Below are 14,036 nucleotides of genomic sequence, written 5' to 3'. Positions count from 1 at the left end.
ATACTAAAATATTTTTTGTTTATAGGAGTAAAGGGGTCAATATGGAAATATTTTCAAGCCCTATCACATGAAAAATCCCAAAGTACAGAAGAATAAGTAGAGTATATCTTGTTTATGTTTTAATAAAGGCACATATGTAAAATGTGTGAAATGAAAACAAAATTGTTCATGCTGGGTTGAGGGCTGAGAAATCTAGGAGGAAGTTAATTCTTATTTATTTAGTTAGTTAGTTAGTGAGTTTGAGATAAGTTCTCACTAAATTGCCTCAAACTCCCTCCTGCCTCACCCTCTGCCTTTCGAATAGCTGGGATTATAAGCGTGTACCACCATGCCTGGCAGTAAACTCATTTTGGGGGGAGAAGGAGCATCAGGATTGAACTCAGGGACACCTGACCACTGAGCCACATCCCCAGCCCTATTTTGTATCTTACTTAGAGACAGGTCTCACTGAGTTGCTTAGCACCTTGCTAAACTGCTGAGGCTGGCTTTGAACTTGCGATCCTTCTGTCTCAGCCTCCTGAGCCACTGGGATTACAGGTGTGCATCACTGCACCTAGCCAATAAACTCATTTTTATCCTAAGTAGTCTTGTAATGTTTGACTTTTGACCATGTGCATATTCTTTTCATTAAAAGAAACAAATTATTTTGCCTCTATGATTTCTTTCTATGCCTGGTTTACAAGGAAATGGATAAATATTCTGGAAAAGATATACAGGGACTTCAACAAAACCAGAAACTCCAAAACACAGACAGATAGATACAGGTTCTACTGCAATCTAGTGTGATCCTGCACCCTGCATTCACTTGTTTCCCTTTCTCTTAGAAGTGGAGACACTGGCCTTCCAACCTAAGGGCTAAGGAAAAGTAACCAAAAAAGGGTCTGTGGCACAAGGAGGGTAGATAGGATTGAAAAAGGGGAAATAGTTACTAGATGCAGACACCACCCTTCCGATAATGGGGCCAGAGTAACATAATTTCTGAGGTCATAAAAAAAATAAAAAGAATACATACGTCTCATTCACACATCATTGCCTTAAAGTAGTGAAGCTATCATTGAGAATACTTATAGGTTTATTCATATATTCAAGAAATACTGAGCTCAATCTTCATGCCTTGTACTTGGCAATGAAACAAACAGAAGTTTTAGCCTTCCTTGGGCATGAAGCCAGAAGGTACTAGAACCACCCTATGCAGATACCTGTTTAGCCTGTACTTAGAAATAATAGATTCAATAGTCAATAAAATAATGGCAAACCTAATCTTGCATTATTCACCATACCCAAACAATTTATCCCCAAATGCAAGGATGCTTTGACATCCCAACATCAATTAATGTCACATGTTATATTAATAAAATGAAGAACGAAAGCCATTAATCTTTTCAGAAGAGGCAGAAAAAAAAGCCTTTCACAAGACTTGTGTTTGCCAATCCTTTCATGGTAAGATACCCACAAACCAGGAACAGTAGGGAACTTTTTGACAAAGAACATCTATGAAAAAAGGCACAGCTAACATTATACTTAATGGTGACAGACTATTCCACCTCTTAAATCAAGAATAAAACAAAATGTTCACTCCTGCTATTTGTATTTATTCTACAGGTTTTAGACAGGGCCATTAGACAAGAAAGAAATACCATCCAAACTGCAAAGGAAGAAGTAAAATTTTCTCTTTGTACATGACCTTGTATATAGATCTTTTATGTAGTATGATCATATATATATATATATATATATATATATATATATATAAAATCCAAAGGAATATACTAAAAAAACTATTTGCAGTTCAGCAGGGTTGCAAGTTATAAGATAAATGTACAAAAATCTTTTTTTCCTTATTTCTAAACACCAGCAATGAACATTCTGAAAATGAACTAAGAATAGAATTTCAAAAATCAGCATACTACAGTGTAGCTAAACTGTGGAGCTAACCTAGATGCCCTTCAATAGAAGAATGGGTAAAGAAACTGTGAAAACACACACATACACACACACACACATATACAATGGAATATAACTCAGCATTAAAAGAGAATAAAATTATGGCATTTGCAGGTAAATGAATGGACTTGGAGATTATAATGCTAAGTGAAGTAAACCAATCCCAAAAAACCAAAGGCAGAATGTTCCCTCTGATAAATGGATGCTGATCCATATTGCGGGGAGGGGGCATGGGAAGAATGGAGAAACTTTTGGATTGGGTAAAGGAGAGCGAGGGAAGGCAGGGAGCATGGGGGTAAGTAAGATGGTAAAATAAGATGGACATCATTTTCCTAGGTACATGTATGATTGCACAGATGGTGGGACTCTGCATCGTGTACAACCATAGAAATAAAAAGTTGTGTACAACGTGTATATACATTTGTGTATAAAGAAACGAAATGCATTCCGCTGTCATGTATAACTAATTAGAAAAAAAATAATTTAAAAAAAGTTAAAAGAAAGAAAGAAAAAGAACAGAATTTCATTTGTATTAGCATCAAAAACAATAAGATACTTAGGGAGAACTTTAACAAGGGAAGGCAAGACCAATACACTGAAAAATACAAAACCGTAGAAAGAAATTTTAAAAGATCTAAATAAACAGAAAGACCTCTGTGTTAATGGATTAGAAGATTTCACATTGCTAAGATGGCAATAGTAACTAAATTGAACTACAGGTTCAACACGACCTATCAAAATCCCAGTCAAATAATATTCTACAAGAGTGCCAAGGTGAGTCAATAGGGAAAGAATCATCTTTATGACTAATGTTGCTGAGACAACTGGATATCCAATACAAAGAATGAAGTGGAAACCCTGCAAAATGTGTAACCAACCTAGATGTAAGAGCTAAAACTATAGAACTCTTAGAAGAAACATAGGACTATATACTTTCTGGCTTTGGTTAGGCAATGGTTTCTTAGATATGACATCAAAAACTAAAAACAACAACATCAAAAAAAACCCTTAAAACTGTGAGCTGAAAATCATCCTATTGAGTTGAAAACACAACCAGGAAAACAGTAGAAAATATTTGCAAATCATATTTCTGATAAGAGACTCACATTCAATCCATGTTTAAAATCTGTAGTCCAATTTGAATAATATTTTATCCAGAAATGGGTTTTAAAAACTTAATAACAGAAAGTCAAATTACCCAATTAAAATTAGGCAAAGGTTCTGAATAGACATTTTCCCAAAGAAGATCTAAAAATGGCCAACAAGCACATAAAAAGATGCTTAGTGCAATTAGCAATTAGAGAAAAGCCGATCAAAACCACAATAAGGCCAGGGACAATGGTGTAGACCCATAATCCCAGCAACTCAGGAGTCTGAAGCAAGAGGATGGCAAGTTTGAGGTCAGCCTCAGCAACTCAGCAAGGCTCTTAGCAATTTAGCAAGACCCTGTCTCAAAATGAAAATTTAAAACCTAGGGATGTATCTCAGTGGTAAAATGCCCCTAGGTTCAATCCCCAGTACCAAAAAAAAAAAAAAAACCCACAATATACAACTTGGCATTCAGAAGGATAGCTAGGGCAAAAAAAAAAAAAAAAAAAAAAAGCTAGACAATAACAAGTGTTGTTGGCAAGGATGTGAAGGATTTGGAACCTTCATACACTGCTGGAGGGAATAAGAGTGCACAGCTAGTCACTTTGGAAAATTGTCTGTCAGTTCCTAAAAAGGTAATACAGAATTACCTATCATGTGACCCAGCAATTCACTCCCAGTTATATACTACAGAGAAATAAAAATAAATCTTTACCAATAATTCCTACAAGTATTATTCATAATACCCAAGAAAGTAGAAATAACCCTGATGAACAGATAAACAAAATGTGGTCTACTCATACAGTGGAATATTATTTGGCAACAAAAAATAAATGAAGGGCTGGGGATGTGGCTCAAGCGGTAGTGCGCTCGCCTGGCATGTGCGGGGCACTGGGTTCGATCCTCAGCACCACATAAAAATAAAATAAAGATGTTGTATCCACCAAAAACTAAAAAGTAAATATTAAAAGAATCTCTCTCTCTCTCTCAAAAATAAAAAATAAAAAAATAAATGAAGTACTGATACTACTATAACATAGGCAGCCCTGAAAACATGTCAACTTAAAGAAGCCATTCACAAAATGACATGTAATGGTTCCATGTACACAAATCTATGGAAACAAAAAGTAGATTAGTATTTAATTGGGGTGGAGCAGGCAAGTGAGTAGGGTGGAAATAGGGACCAATGTATCACAACACTGTGAATATACTAAAAAAACAATATTTTGTATGCCAGTAGGTGGACTTTAGGGTATGTGAGTTACATGTCAATAAAGTTGTCTTTTTAAAAATATTTTTTAGATGTATAGACCCTTATTTTTATTCATTTAGTTGTATATGTGGTGCTGAGAATCAAACCCAGTGCCTCACACATGCTAGGCAAGCGCTCTACCACTGAGCCACAGCCTCAGCCCCTAGAAGACAACTTTTTAAAACAAATGTGGTCTGACCACTTATTTTCAGAAATAACTTGAGTTTTCGTAGAAACCAGAAAAACAGGCACAGCCCTAAAGGGAAAAGATGAAAAGAGCCTGAAATCAAAAGAGGAGAAACAAGCTAAACTATGGTTACAATGAAGATAAGATTTTTTTTTTTTTTTTTTTTTTTACAAAAGCTCAAATGGAGGGAAAAGAGGAACTGTTGGACGCTGTGTTATCGATGTCCCAGACTCAAGCAGGTTGTTTTCCCCAAGCATCCTTACACTGTAATCCCTAGCAGTTGCTCCAGACTTAACCTAGAGCAGGGCTGCCATCAAACAGGACAAGGACCTTCACAGCATTTGTAATCCCAGTTAAACAGCTAACAAGGAGTGAACAGAATACTTGGAAGAGCAGAGAACTTGACATTCCCAGATTCAGAGAACACAGACATCAATAGAAAACTGACCAAATGTTATTTCGCTTTTGTTTTTGTTTAGGACCTGATGACAAAACTTCAGATCTCATAGACTTAGAGATCCAAAGTGGATACCATGAGAAAATTGTTCCACTTCTGAAATATGGCAACTTAAGTTATAACCACTGTCATTCCTCCAATGGACAAACCAAAAGCAAAAGTCTTCTATTCAGATATCTGGACTGGTCCTTTCAATCTACACAAACTTTTAATCCACAAAGCCAAGAACCCACTTGTATAGCACCATTCTATGGCTATTTCTCTGAAATACCTTTTATCATTAAGCATATTTTTTGTTGTTGTTGAAATCACTTTTTATTAAAATAGATTTGGGGGCTAGAGTTGTGGTTCAGTGGTAGAACACTTGCCTGGCATGTGTGAGGCCCTGGGTTTAATCCTCAGCACTGCATATAAATAAATAAATAAATAAATAAATAAATAAAATAAAATAAAAGATCCATTTACAACTAAAAAATATTTTTAAAAAATAGATTTTGCAATCTGTCCATATGGTTAGTCATTTTATTAGAAGTCACAGCACTCTGGGTGTTTTTTATTTGTTTTTTGTTTTTGTTGTTGTTGTTTGTTTTCTGCTATGCTTGGTAAGAGGTAGGATGATTACATTTAGGATTCTGCTTGTTTTCTGCACTTCTTTTATGTCATATTCCTTGATTTTTGTAAATGCAAAATCTTTTTCTTTTCCATTAACCACTCCAAAAATGTTTTGTGACGAACTAAATTTAGGACACTACTTCCTGTCTACCTGTTGTACTGGAGTGATGATTTAATTCTATCTTTTTTAGTGTAGAAAGTTAAAAATGTAACTCTTACTTGAAATGAAAGACATCACACTGCTTTAAAATGAGACAAAGAAAAAAACTATTATTTGCACCCAACACTTTTCTAAATTTAAGATCCTAATCAATACCCCCCACCCCCCAGTCCCTCAAAAGCCATCAACGTGACGTCTTTGTGATGTTTGCAGCAGTGTAGCCATGTCATGGTCTGTCTGTAAGGGAAGGTGCAGTCCTTTCTGGATTGATTTCTCTCCCTTACAGAGGGTCATTCTTTGGGGCATTAACAGAAGCCTCAGTGAAGCTTAGGATATTTCAGGGACTGAAGCTGTGTAACATAAACAAACCCATTGGGGGTGAGGGGTGGGGGTGGGATGAGAGAATGCTATCTAGTTAGACATCCTGGAGCAGATTAATAAACCTTCCTCTGTGCCTTGTCATTTCCTTTCAGCAAGATCCTGTTGATGTTTGCACAATTTAAAAAGTGTATCACATATCTCAATGAACAACATAGATGGTTCCTTTGAGGTTACTGGGTTTTTTAATTGTTGATGGGAAAATATCAAAACAATAACTTTCAAATTTATTTCATTATCCAATCACGTGGCACATCACCGAATAGAATAGTGTTTATCTCTATACAGCTGGGGAAATACCAGACGTACCTTCCTTCCTTTTTTTTAAGAAGATGGAAAAAAGAAACTGTTAAAACAGGGCATTGTAACTCAGAAACGTCACACACACTTCCATAAAACGAACAAGAACTATGTTCATGAGATGTTTCCCTTAACTTTATAGTTTGTGTCTAACATAAACAAAACAAGTATGATTTGAAACAATTACGGGTTTCTTCTGGTAGTTAGTTATTAAGTATTCAGCGTCCTGCCAGGATAGGAGAAGGCCATCGGCACTTCTCCGAAAAACAAACCATAAATCAGTTGACAAGCTTGAAAGAATTCAGTTCTAGTCTGTTAGGAAGCCAAGGGTAAATACAGAAAAACCTGTTCGCATGTTTTTCTTGCTCTCTAAGTTTCGCGTTTTAAAAACACAGTAATACGCAAATGGCGTTTCTCGTAAGTTTCTGGCTCCAAACAAATTTGGACAAAAACCAAAGCCAAAGCATGTCGCGCAGAAGTGAGGCCTGTGCCTTTAAGGTAAAATCGGCCAGATCCCAAAAGACATTCCACTTTTCACGACAAAGAGTTTGGCGAGCGCTACCTCTGGGGTTTCTCCGAGGGACTTGGCGGGTCCGAGAGGAACCCGTGGAGTCCGCTAGCCCCGGCCTGTCCCGGGGGCCCCGCTAGCCCCGCGCCAGCGCTGCGGGAGCGCATCGCGCGCGCCGGGACTCACCGCTGCCGGGCTGCGGGGACAGCGTGGAGACCGAGGTCTGGCCCATGGCCAGGGTCGCAGGGCCAGGTCCAGGGATCACGCGGTTCCTTCGGTCCTTCGATCATGGGTCCTCTCCCAGACAGCTTCCCAAGCGTCCATTTCCCCTCCCGAGCCGAGCAGCCCGCCCGGCCCCGCACCTTCTCCAGAGCGCGGGTCCCCAGCCCGGCCGGCCGTAGCCGGCGCGGCGGATCCAGCCCAGCGGATGCCTGTCATTCCTCTATGCAGATTAGCTGGGGTCAGGGGTCACAGGGAGAAAGGAGGGGGCCAGGGCGATAGGGAGGGGAGGAGGGGCAGTGGGGTTGGGGGGACAAGCTGCAGAAAGGTCCTGGGGGAGGCCCGGGCAGGGCCGGTGGCACCCAGGGGGCTGGGAGACCCGCACCCCCTCAGGGTAGTAGAGAACCAGATTATCAGAATATTCCCCTTTAATTTAAAAGGTTCAATGTCAAATGATCCTTAAGGGCTAAAAGAAAAAGGAATTAAAGTACTTAGTCACGGTACTTAATTTAAGAAAATTTCTCTCTTGAAAGTTAGTTCCTTCCTGATACTCCCAAGTACTGCAGCGCTGTTGAATGTGCGAGATGTGGGGTTTGCTCCTTTTAATAATCATCTTCCTTTTAACAAATATGATTAAAACAAAAAACGATCTTAATGGCCTCAGGTTGGACAACAAATCTAAATGAGGGTATCAAGTGTGAAGTCAACTAAGCATGATGCACTTAGCGCTGGACCACAGAAACTCCCGGGGTGTTCATTTCCTGTCTCTCCAAGAATCACCACTAAACAAGGTGTTTAAAATGTACAGAAGGTGAAAAAACAGTAACAACAATCAATATTCTAAAAGATACTATCCCCTGAAAGCTGAAGTAAACCCTACTATAACATCCTCTTAAATCTCAATTTTCTTAAAACTAAAATTACAAATAAATACTCGATCTTGACAATTGATGATTAGTATATTGAGTCATTTGGATTAATATATGTATGGTGCATTAGATGGAACAGTGGTCACATCAATGTGTTCATTTTATGAAAATTCACTGAGCTGTGTCCTGGTATGAGCATCTTTCTAAATGCATACACTTCATTAAGAAGTGAAAAACAAAAGTGCAATATAGTGGGTCGCTGACACCAGCTTTCATTTCGTGGTTTATCCTAGTCAACTCTGAAATTATGAAAAAAGCAGTTATCATATGTGTCTTACAAGATAATCTGAGTTTTAATACTTTAAACATAATCATTTTCCTACCATTTGTATTAAGATTAGGCAGGGCCTTATTTTATTTTTATTTTTGAAAAATGCTTGTTTCATTATTGTTAAATAAATTGCTGTATTTTTTCACACCCAAATAGCAGAAACTTTGGTTTATGGAAGAGCCTTTTCTTAAAATAGTGTGATCAATTTTCTGCTTCTCTTTGCCTCATTCACTCTGAAGAAACCCTGATTTGGGGGAGGGGGCTGGGATCAAATCCTTGGAGCATGCTAGGGAAACACTGCCACTGAGCTACATCCCTAGTCTAAGAAATCATGATATTTCCAATGAAACGGGACTTAATCAGAATGTGAGTTCTAATTAGGGCAATCAAATTAATCCTGAATTTCCTTGCAAAATACAAAAACGTTGGGTTTTAGGAAAACAGTCCACCTGGGGAATCCAGTAGTGAAAGTAAGCAATTATATTTGCTTTTTCTTCCATATCTTTGCTTTAAGTTGCCTTAAGGAACAAACAAAATAGTTAAATCTAAGTCAGAGGAGGGAATGTCTTATTACTCCTCCTATTGACAGAGCTTAACTGATAAAGAGGGTCAGTAATTCCAGAAAATAGACGTTAAATCTTATACATTAAAAAAACATAGGTATAATAATTTTAAGAAATTGATAAAAGTTAAACACTGAGGTACAATATTATTTTTTGCTATCACTACTTCTTTTCCTTGAAAAACAATGGTGTACTTTTTTTTTCCTTTCTTCTACAGATTCTTATTATAAACATCAAGGGTGCTCTTCAGTTCTAGTTTTTCAGGATTTGCTTAATACATCCATATTTACCTTATACAAGACCTTTCATGATTTCCTAGTCAATAGAATCTTTAGCCTCATCTGGGAGTCTTATAATCCCTGATCAGGTTACATAATTTTCTCTGAAATTCTTCCAGTTCCATTACATTATCCTTGAAGCATGTCAACCTAAATGGCAGGAAGTATTCACTAAATTTTCTCTTTTTAAAAAATATTTATTTCTTGGTGTAGATGGACACAACACAATAGCAATTTTCTCTTTTTAAAAAATATTTATTTCTTGGTGTAGATGGACACAACACAATAGCTTTATTTTTATGTGGTGTTGAGGATCGAATCCAGGTGCCGCCCGTGCTAGGTGAGTGCTCTACTGCTGAGCCACAATCCCAGCCCACTAAGTTTTCTTTATAAGGGTGGGATGGTTATTCTGTTTTCACACTGATAGGACTTGGTGTTTAAATGGCTCTTTAAAAAAAAAAAATCATAGCTAACAAATTATGCTAAGGAGGATAGAAAAGTCTATAAAGAAGTCCCTAAATTCCATTTGAGGTCATAACATAAAGATTAGGTGTTATCATTTAACAAGGATATTTTAATGTAATTCCTCCCCAAGTTGTCTTACTCTTGGCTTAATAGAACTCGTGCAGCTTTACAAATAGGACTGGGTGTTATTCTCATGGGTTTATAGTTGAACACTGGAAACACTCAATGTCATCTGAAAAATATGGTAATTTCTCTGTATACCTCTTTCTAGGGAATTTGTAAAAATACTCAGCAATATTAGTGCCAATACTAACTCTGAGGAAGCCATCTATTTATAATTCTTCAGCATTTATCCCATTGGTCTCACTCTTTGTTCTGTATTGCTAACCCAATCTTTTATCCCATGGTATCCTAGTAAATGCTTAACAGCTGGTTTAGGCTAGAGGTGGGAGACAGAGGACAGCACAAGATCAATTTGTGATTTCTACTGTTTGCTGATCTTCATGATGTAAATACTCCAACAATGGTCAATTCTACCAACAACCAAACAGCTAGCAGAACTGAAGTCATGGGCTTGCAGATGTCTTTGAAACGAAACAGTTTGGCCCACAAACCTGGATGAGTCGTCTTCAATGCACCATGACTTCTATCTGGTATGATACACTGCCATTAAATCATACCATGACTGAATTTGAGGAACAGTTTCTATTAAGCTTTCCTAAAAATATAGAATAATGGCATTTACTTATTTTTCCACTGAACACCCATCTAAACATTTTTCAACTCCTGAAAGAATTATGATTTATTCATTTACTTCTAGAAAAAATCAAAATTGAGGGGATTACTTGGAATTTCCCCTTCTGAGTACTTACAAGGTTTTCAAGTATTTTACCCTACAACACAGATTTCACTGTCTTGTCTGATGCAGGAGTGATTAAGCTCATCCATCTGGAGTACCCAGAGTGACACCTACACTTGTCCTGGACAAAAGTCACTATATTTGTTAGATAAAATTTAAAGCAGACATAAACCTAAACTTTACCAATGGAGATTTTGTGGAAAAGTCCTTTCTTACCAGGGCAAGATTCAAATTACAGGCATACAATTTGGTGGCTCAAGAAGACGGCTGACAATGAGTACAACCACTACTGCAAATCCTGAAACTTCAGTCACCACTAGACTTTTCCAAGTAGCCAAATCTAAGCTTGGAGTCAGAGGCAGGAAGCACGAACCTTCCTCCCCCAAGAGCATTCATGCCAGGCACCTTTTCTGCTAGGACCCACTGTTTTGGGGGTGGGGGCTCATGATGGGAAGTAAGGACTAGATAGAGTTCCAGCAGATGAGATGGGTATCAGGACAGTAGTGGTCTTGGAAGCTAAGATGGCTGCTGATTGTGGGCACATACGAGGACATGAAGATGACATTAATTGACACCCTTAGTTCCGTATTTGGCCATGAGGATAGAGCTAGTGATGTTTCCTTGGCTAATGAGAACTGTAGCAAGAACCCTTTCCCAGTGGACGGTAAATGAACTCAAACATAGAAATTTTCCAAATAAAGATTTTTTTTCTCTTTCGGTTTTTTTTTTTTTTTTTTTAGGGTTCCACTCTGTTTCTCTGGCTAGCCTTGAACTCCTGGGCTTAAGTGATCCTCCTGCCTCAGCTTGCTGAGGAGCTGGAACTATAGGTGCATACCACTGAGCCTGATTCTCCAAATAGAATTTTCCAAAATTTATCTGTTTGTTTTCTTCATATACCTGTCAGAAAAAAACAAAGGAAACTCATAGATTATCTAAAACTATCATTTTAGCTAATTATTTTATTTCACCTACCATTATCAGATTTACTAAAAAGCAGGAATCTGTCTTTTCTCTCTTCCTTTCATAGAATTGCTGGAAGGTAATTTTTTTCTAATTGATAAGAATTTCTTAAAACAAGAGTTTCTAATAATTAGTAAAAGAATACATATATATTACATAAAAATCTCAAACTAAAAACTGATATGCAAAAAAATTTTAAGTATTCAGGTAGGCTCCCTCCAACCTTTTTTTTTTTTTTTTGTACTAGAATTTCTTCCAATGTTTTTTAAACTTTGCATTTCTTCAAAACTTGGGTACATTTTTATAAGGGGCAGAATACTTAGGAAACCATGACCATCTAAAAGTAAATTGAACTTTTACTGGATATTATGCTTTCAGTTGACTTTCTGGATTGTAACTAGTGTTTACTTTTAAAAATGTAACCTACTGCAGTTGCAAACTAACTACTTACCATACCTTTTATTTTGACAATTCGGAAAGACAGTAGTTTTAACATGATATTAACCATTTTTTTAAAAAAGATCTTTTTTAAAGCAAAGCATCACAACTAGTTATATTAAGCATCAGTAGAAGAGAAGACCACATTCCATAAATATTGGGCAGAACAGGAAACCAACCTGTAACACAAGCTTTTCTTTCCTATTGTTCTCATATTTTTATGTGATTTATTTCCCGAGTTTCCCTTCTTCTGCTTGCTCAAGCTAACAGGATTAACAAAATACCTTACTTCTGCCCCTCCCTGAGTCAGTCTCTGCAGAGGGCGTGGTGAGGCTCACGTGTGCTTACTTAGTGACCAAGCTGACAGCTGGAAGATTTACTCTGGAAAATAAAGACCTCAAGGCACAGTGCTGGAATTTCCTTTCCCAAAAACTTTCCCTCCACTCTAGAAGGAAAATTGTCTATAAGTTGTTGCTCTTCTTTAAAGCAAAACAAATTACCATCCATAGTACTTGAAAACTCAACTGCCATACAATTGATAATCTTTAATTTACAAACCAAAATATATAGAGAACAGTCCTTAAAGGCATCTTTAACAATTACTGCCTGATTTACACAAAATAATTGCTTAAAGTCAAATGTTAATTGTGTTTTGGTAACTGTCACAACCATCCATTTGTCAATAAAAGAATAAGTAAGCATTCATTTTATCTTAGTAAGAGCGACTTAGAGTGTGGACCAAAATACCCCTCATCTGTGGATGTATGTATGATTTTGGTAACAGAACGTTGATTCCATAGCAAGAAGATGTCAAGTCCCTCAGTGATTGTATATATCAATTCCTATATGTATTGCTCCATTAAATAATCATCCATTCAACTGGAATTGGATGCAGCATCTCTAGGCCTGGACATGAGGATAAATGAAACATGACAGAGAGACCCTTCCCTGGTAGAGTCTCACAGTGGAGGCTGGATGATGGAAGGTAATATTGTAGCTTACTAGTAAAGGACTAACAGAGAGTACAATGATAGAAGTTCGTTCCTCCCATATTAAGGATGCACAGTGAAATGGTACAGAGAAGACTCTGAACTTGACTCATTACTAAATCCACATCTTCCACACAGAGAGATGGTGATTTATTCTGAAGACACCCCATGACTGTGGACTGCTTCCCAAATGAAGCAAGATTAAAATCTGGTCGTATATAGTCTGTATTAGCTATATGTATTCAACTATATTTATTTGATGATGTGCTGCAGCTAAACTTATCCTTGAACTATAAAAGTATCCATTTCAAGTAAAGAGTTCCATGAGTTTTTTAAACTTCACCATCAAGTTTCAGAAAACTTTGAGAACCCTAAAGCATCCTATCATGCCTTCTTCAGGTGGTCCCTGCCCCACCCTGACCCTGGTCATATCCTAGGCATCCAGCATTACCTACTTTCCATCTCTATAGTTTTGACTTTTCTAAAGTTTCATATAAGAAGAATAGCATATGTTGTTTCTAAATGGCTTCTCTCACTTAATATTTTTGATATTCACCAATGTTGTTCTGAATATCCACATTCTGTTCCTTTTTGTCCTAAGTAATCTTCCATTATATGGCTCTACCAAAGTTTGTTTATCCAATTCCCCACTAATGATCATTTGGGTTGTAACTGTATCTCAATGTATTCCAATTCTATGAAAATACATTGGATCTATATTGTATTATGTGTATGACAGTCCTATATTAGCAAAATTGATTTATTGGTTCGTCATTCATTTAACAAATCTTTATTACATATCTCTTTTGTTCTAGTCTCTGTTCTAAGTGTTTGGAATATAGAATTACACAAAAAGCAAAATGCCCATACTTCTAGAACTTACAGTCTAATGAAAGGACAAAAAAATAAGTGGCAAACATAAGTCGGTAAATTTATAGAAATTTAGAACTCAAAAGTGTTAAGAAGTAGAAAAGGATCTAAGAGAGATTAGATTGGCATGTGGTGGTGACAATAGTTTTCTCTGAGAAGAGGAGGTGATGGAGTTAACCATTGATTAGCTGGGGGAAGAGCATTCTAAGCAGAAAGGCAGTTAAAGTAAGGAGAGGCGCCTGGTGTATGCTTGAGGACCCTGAGGGCCAGCGAGGTTGGAGCAGAGCAAGTGTGGTAGAGATAAGGAG

The 14,036-nt window shown here is 37.3% G+C and overlaps 1 protein-coding gene across 9 annotated transcripts in view; it reads right to left on the bottom strand.

Annotated features, from left to right (window-relative positions):
- Phactr2 (phosphatase and actin regulator 2) overlaps positions 1-14,036 on the bottom strand; it is a 267,238-nt gene that overhangs the window by 128,047 nt on the left and 125,155 nt on the right. The window contains exon 1 of one of the 9 annotated variants that reach the window (XM_058581746.1): positions 7,074-7,316. The exons of 7 other annotated variants lie outside the window; for them this stretch is intronic. In XM_058581746.1, the coding sequence (XP_058437729.1) occupies positions 7,074-7,119 (46 nt within the window). In that variant the 5' untranslated portion in view covers positions 7,120-7,316. Of the gene's footprint in view, positions 1-7,073; positions 7,317-14,036 lie in introns of those variants that run through there. One more of the 9 variants, XM_046450668.2, reaches the window with a different exon arrangement.

This window comes from Marmota monax, unplaced genomic scaffold, assembly GCF_021218885.2.
Source record: "Marmota monax isolate L192 unplaced genomic scaffold, Marmota_monax_Labrador192_F-V1.1 WCK01_AAM20220418_F8-fsc00030, whole genome shotgun sequence".
Lineage (NCBI taxonomy): Eukaryota > Metazoa > Chordata > Mammalia > Rodentia > Sciuridae > Marmota > Marmota monax.
The sequence above is the reverse complement of the archived record's forward strand: the minus strand, read 5'-3'. Positions and strand labels throughout refer to the sequence as shown.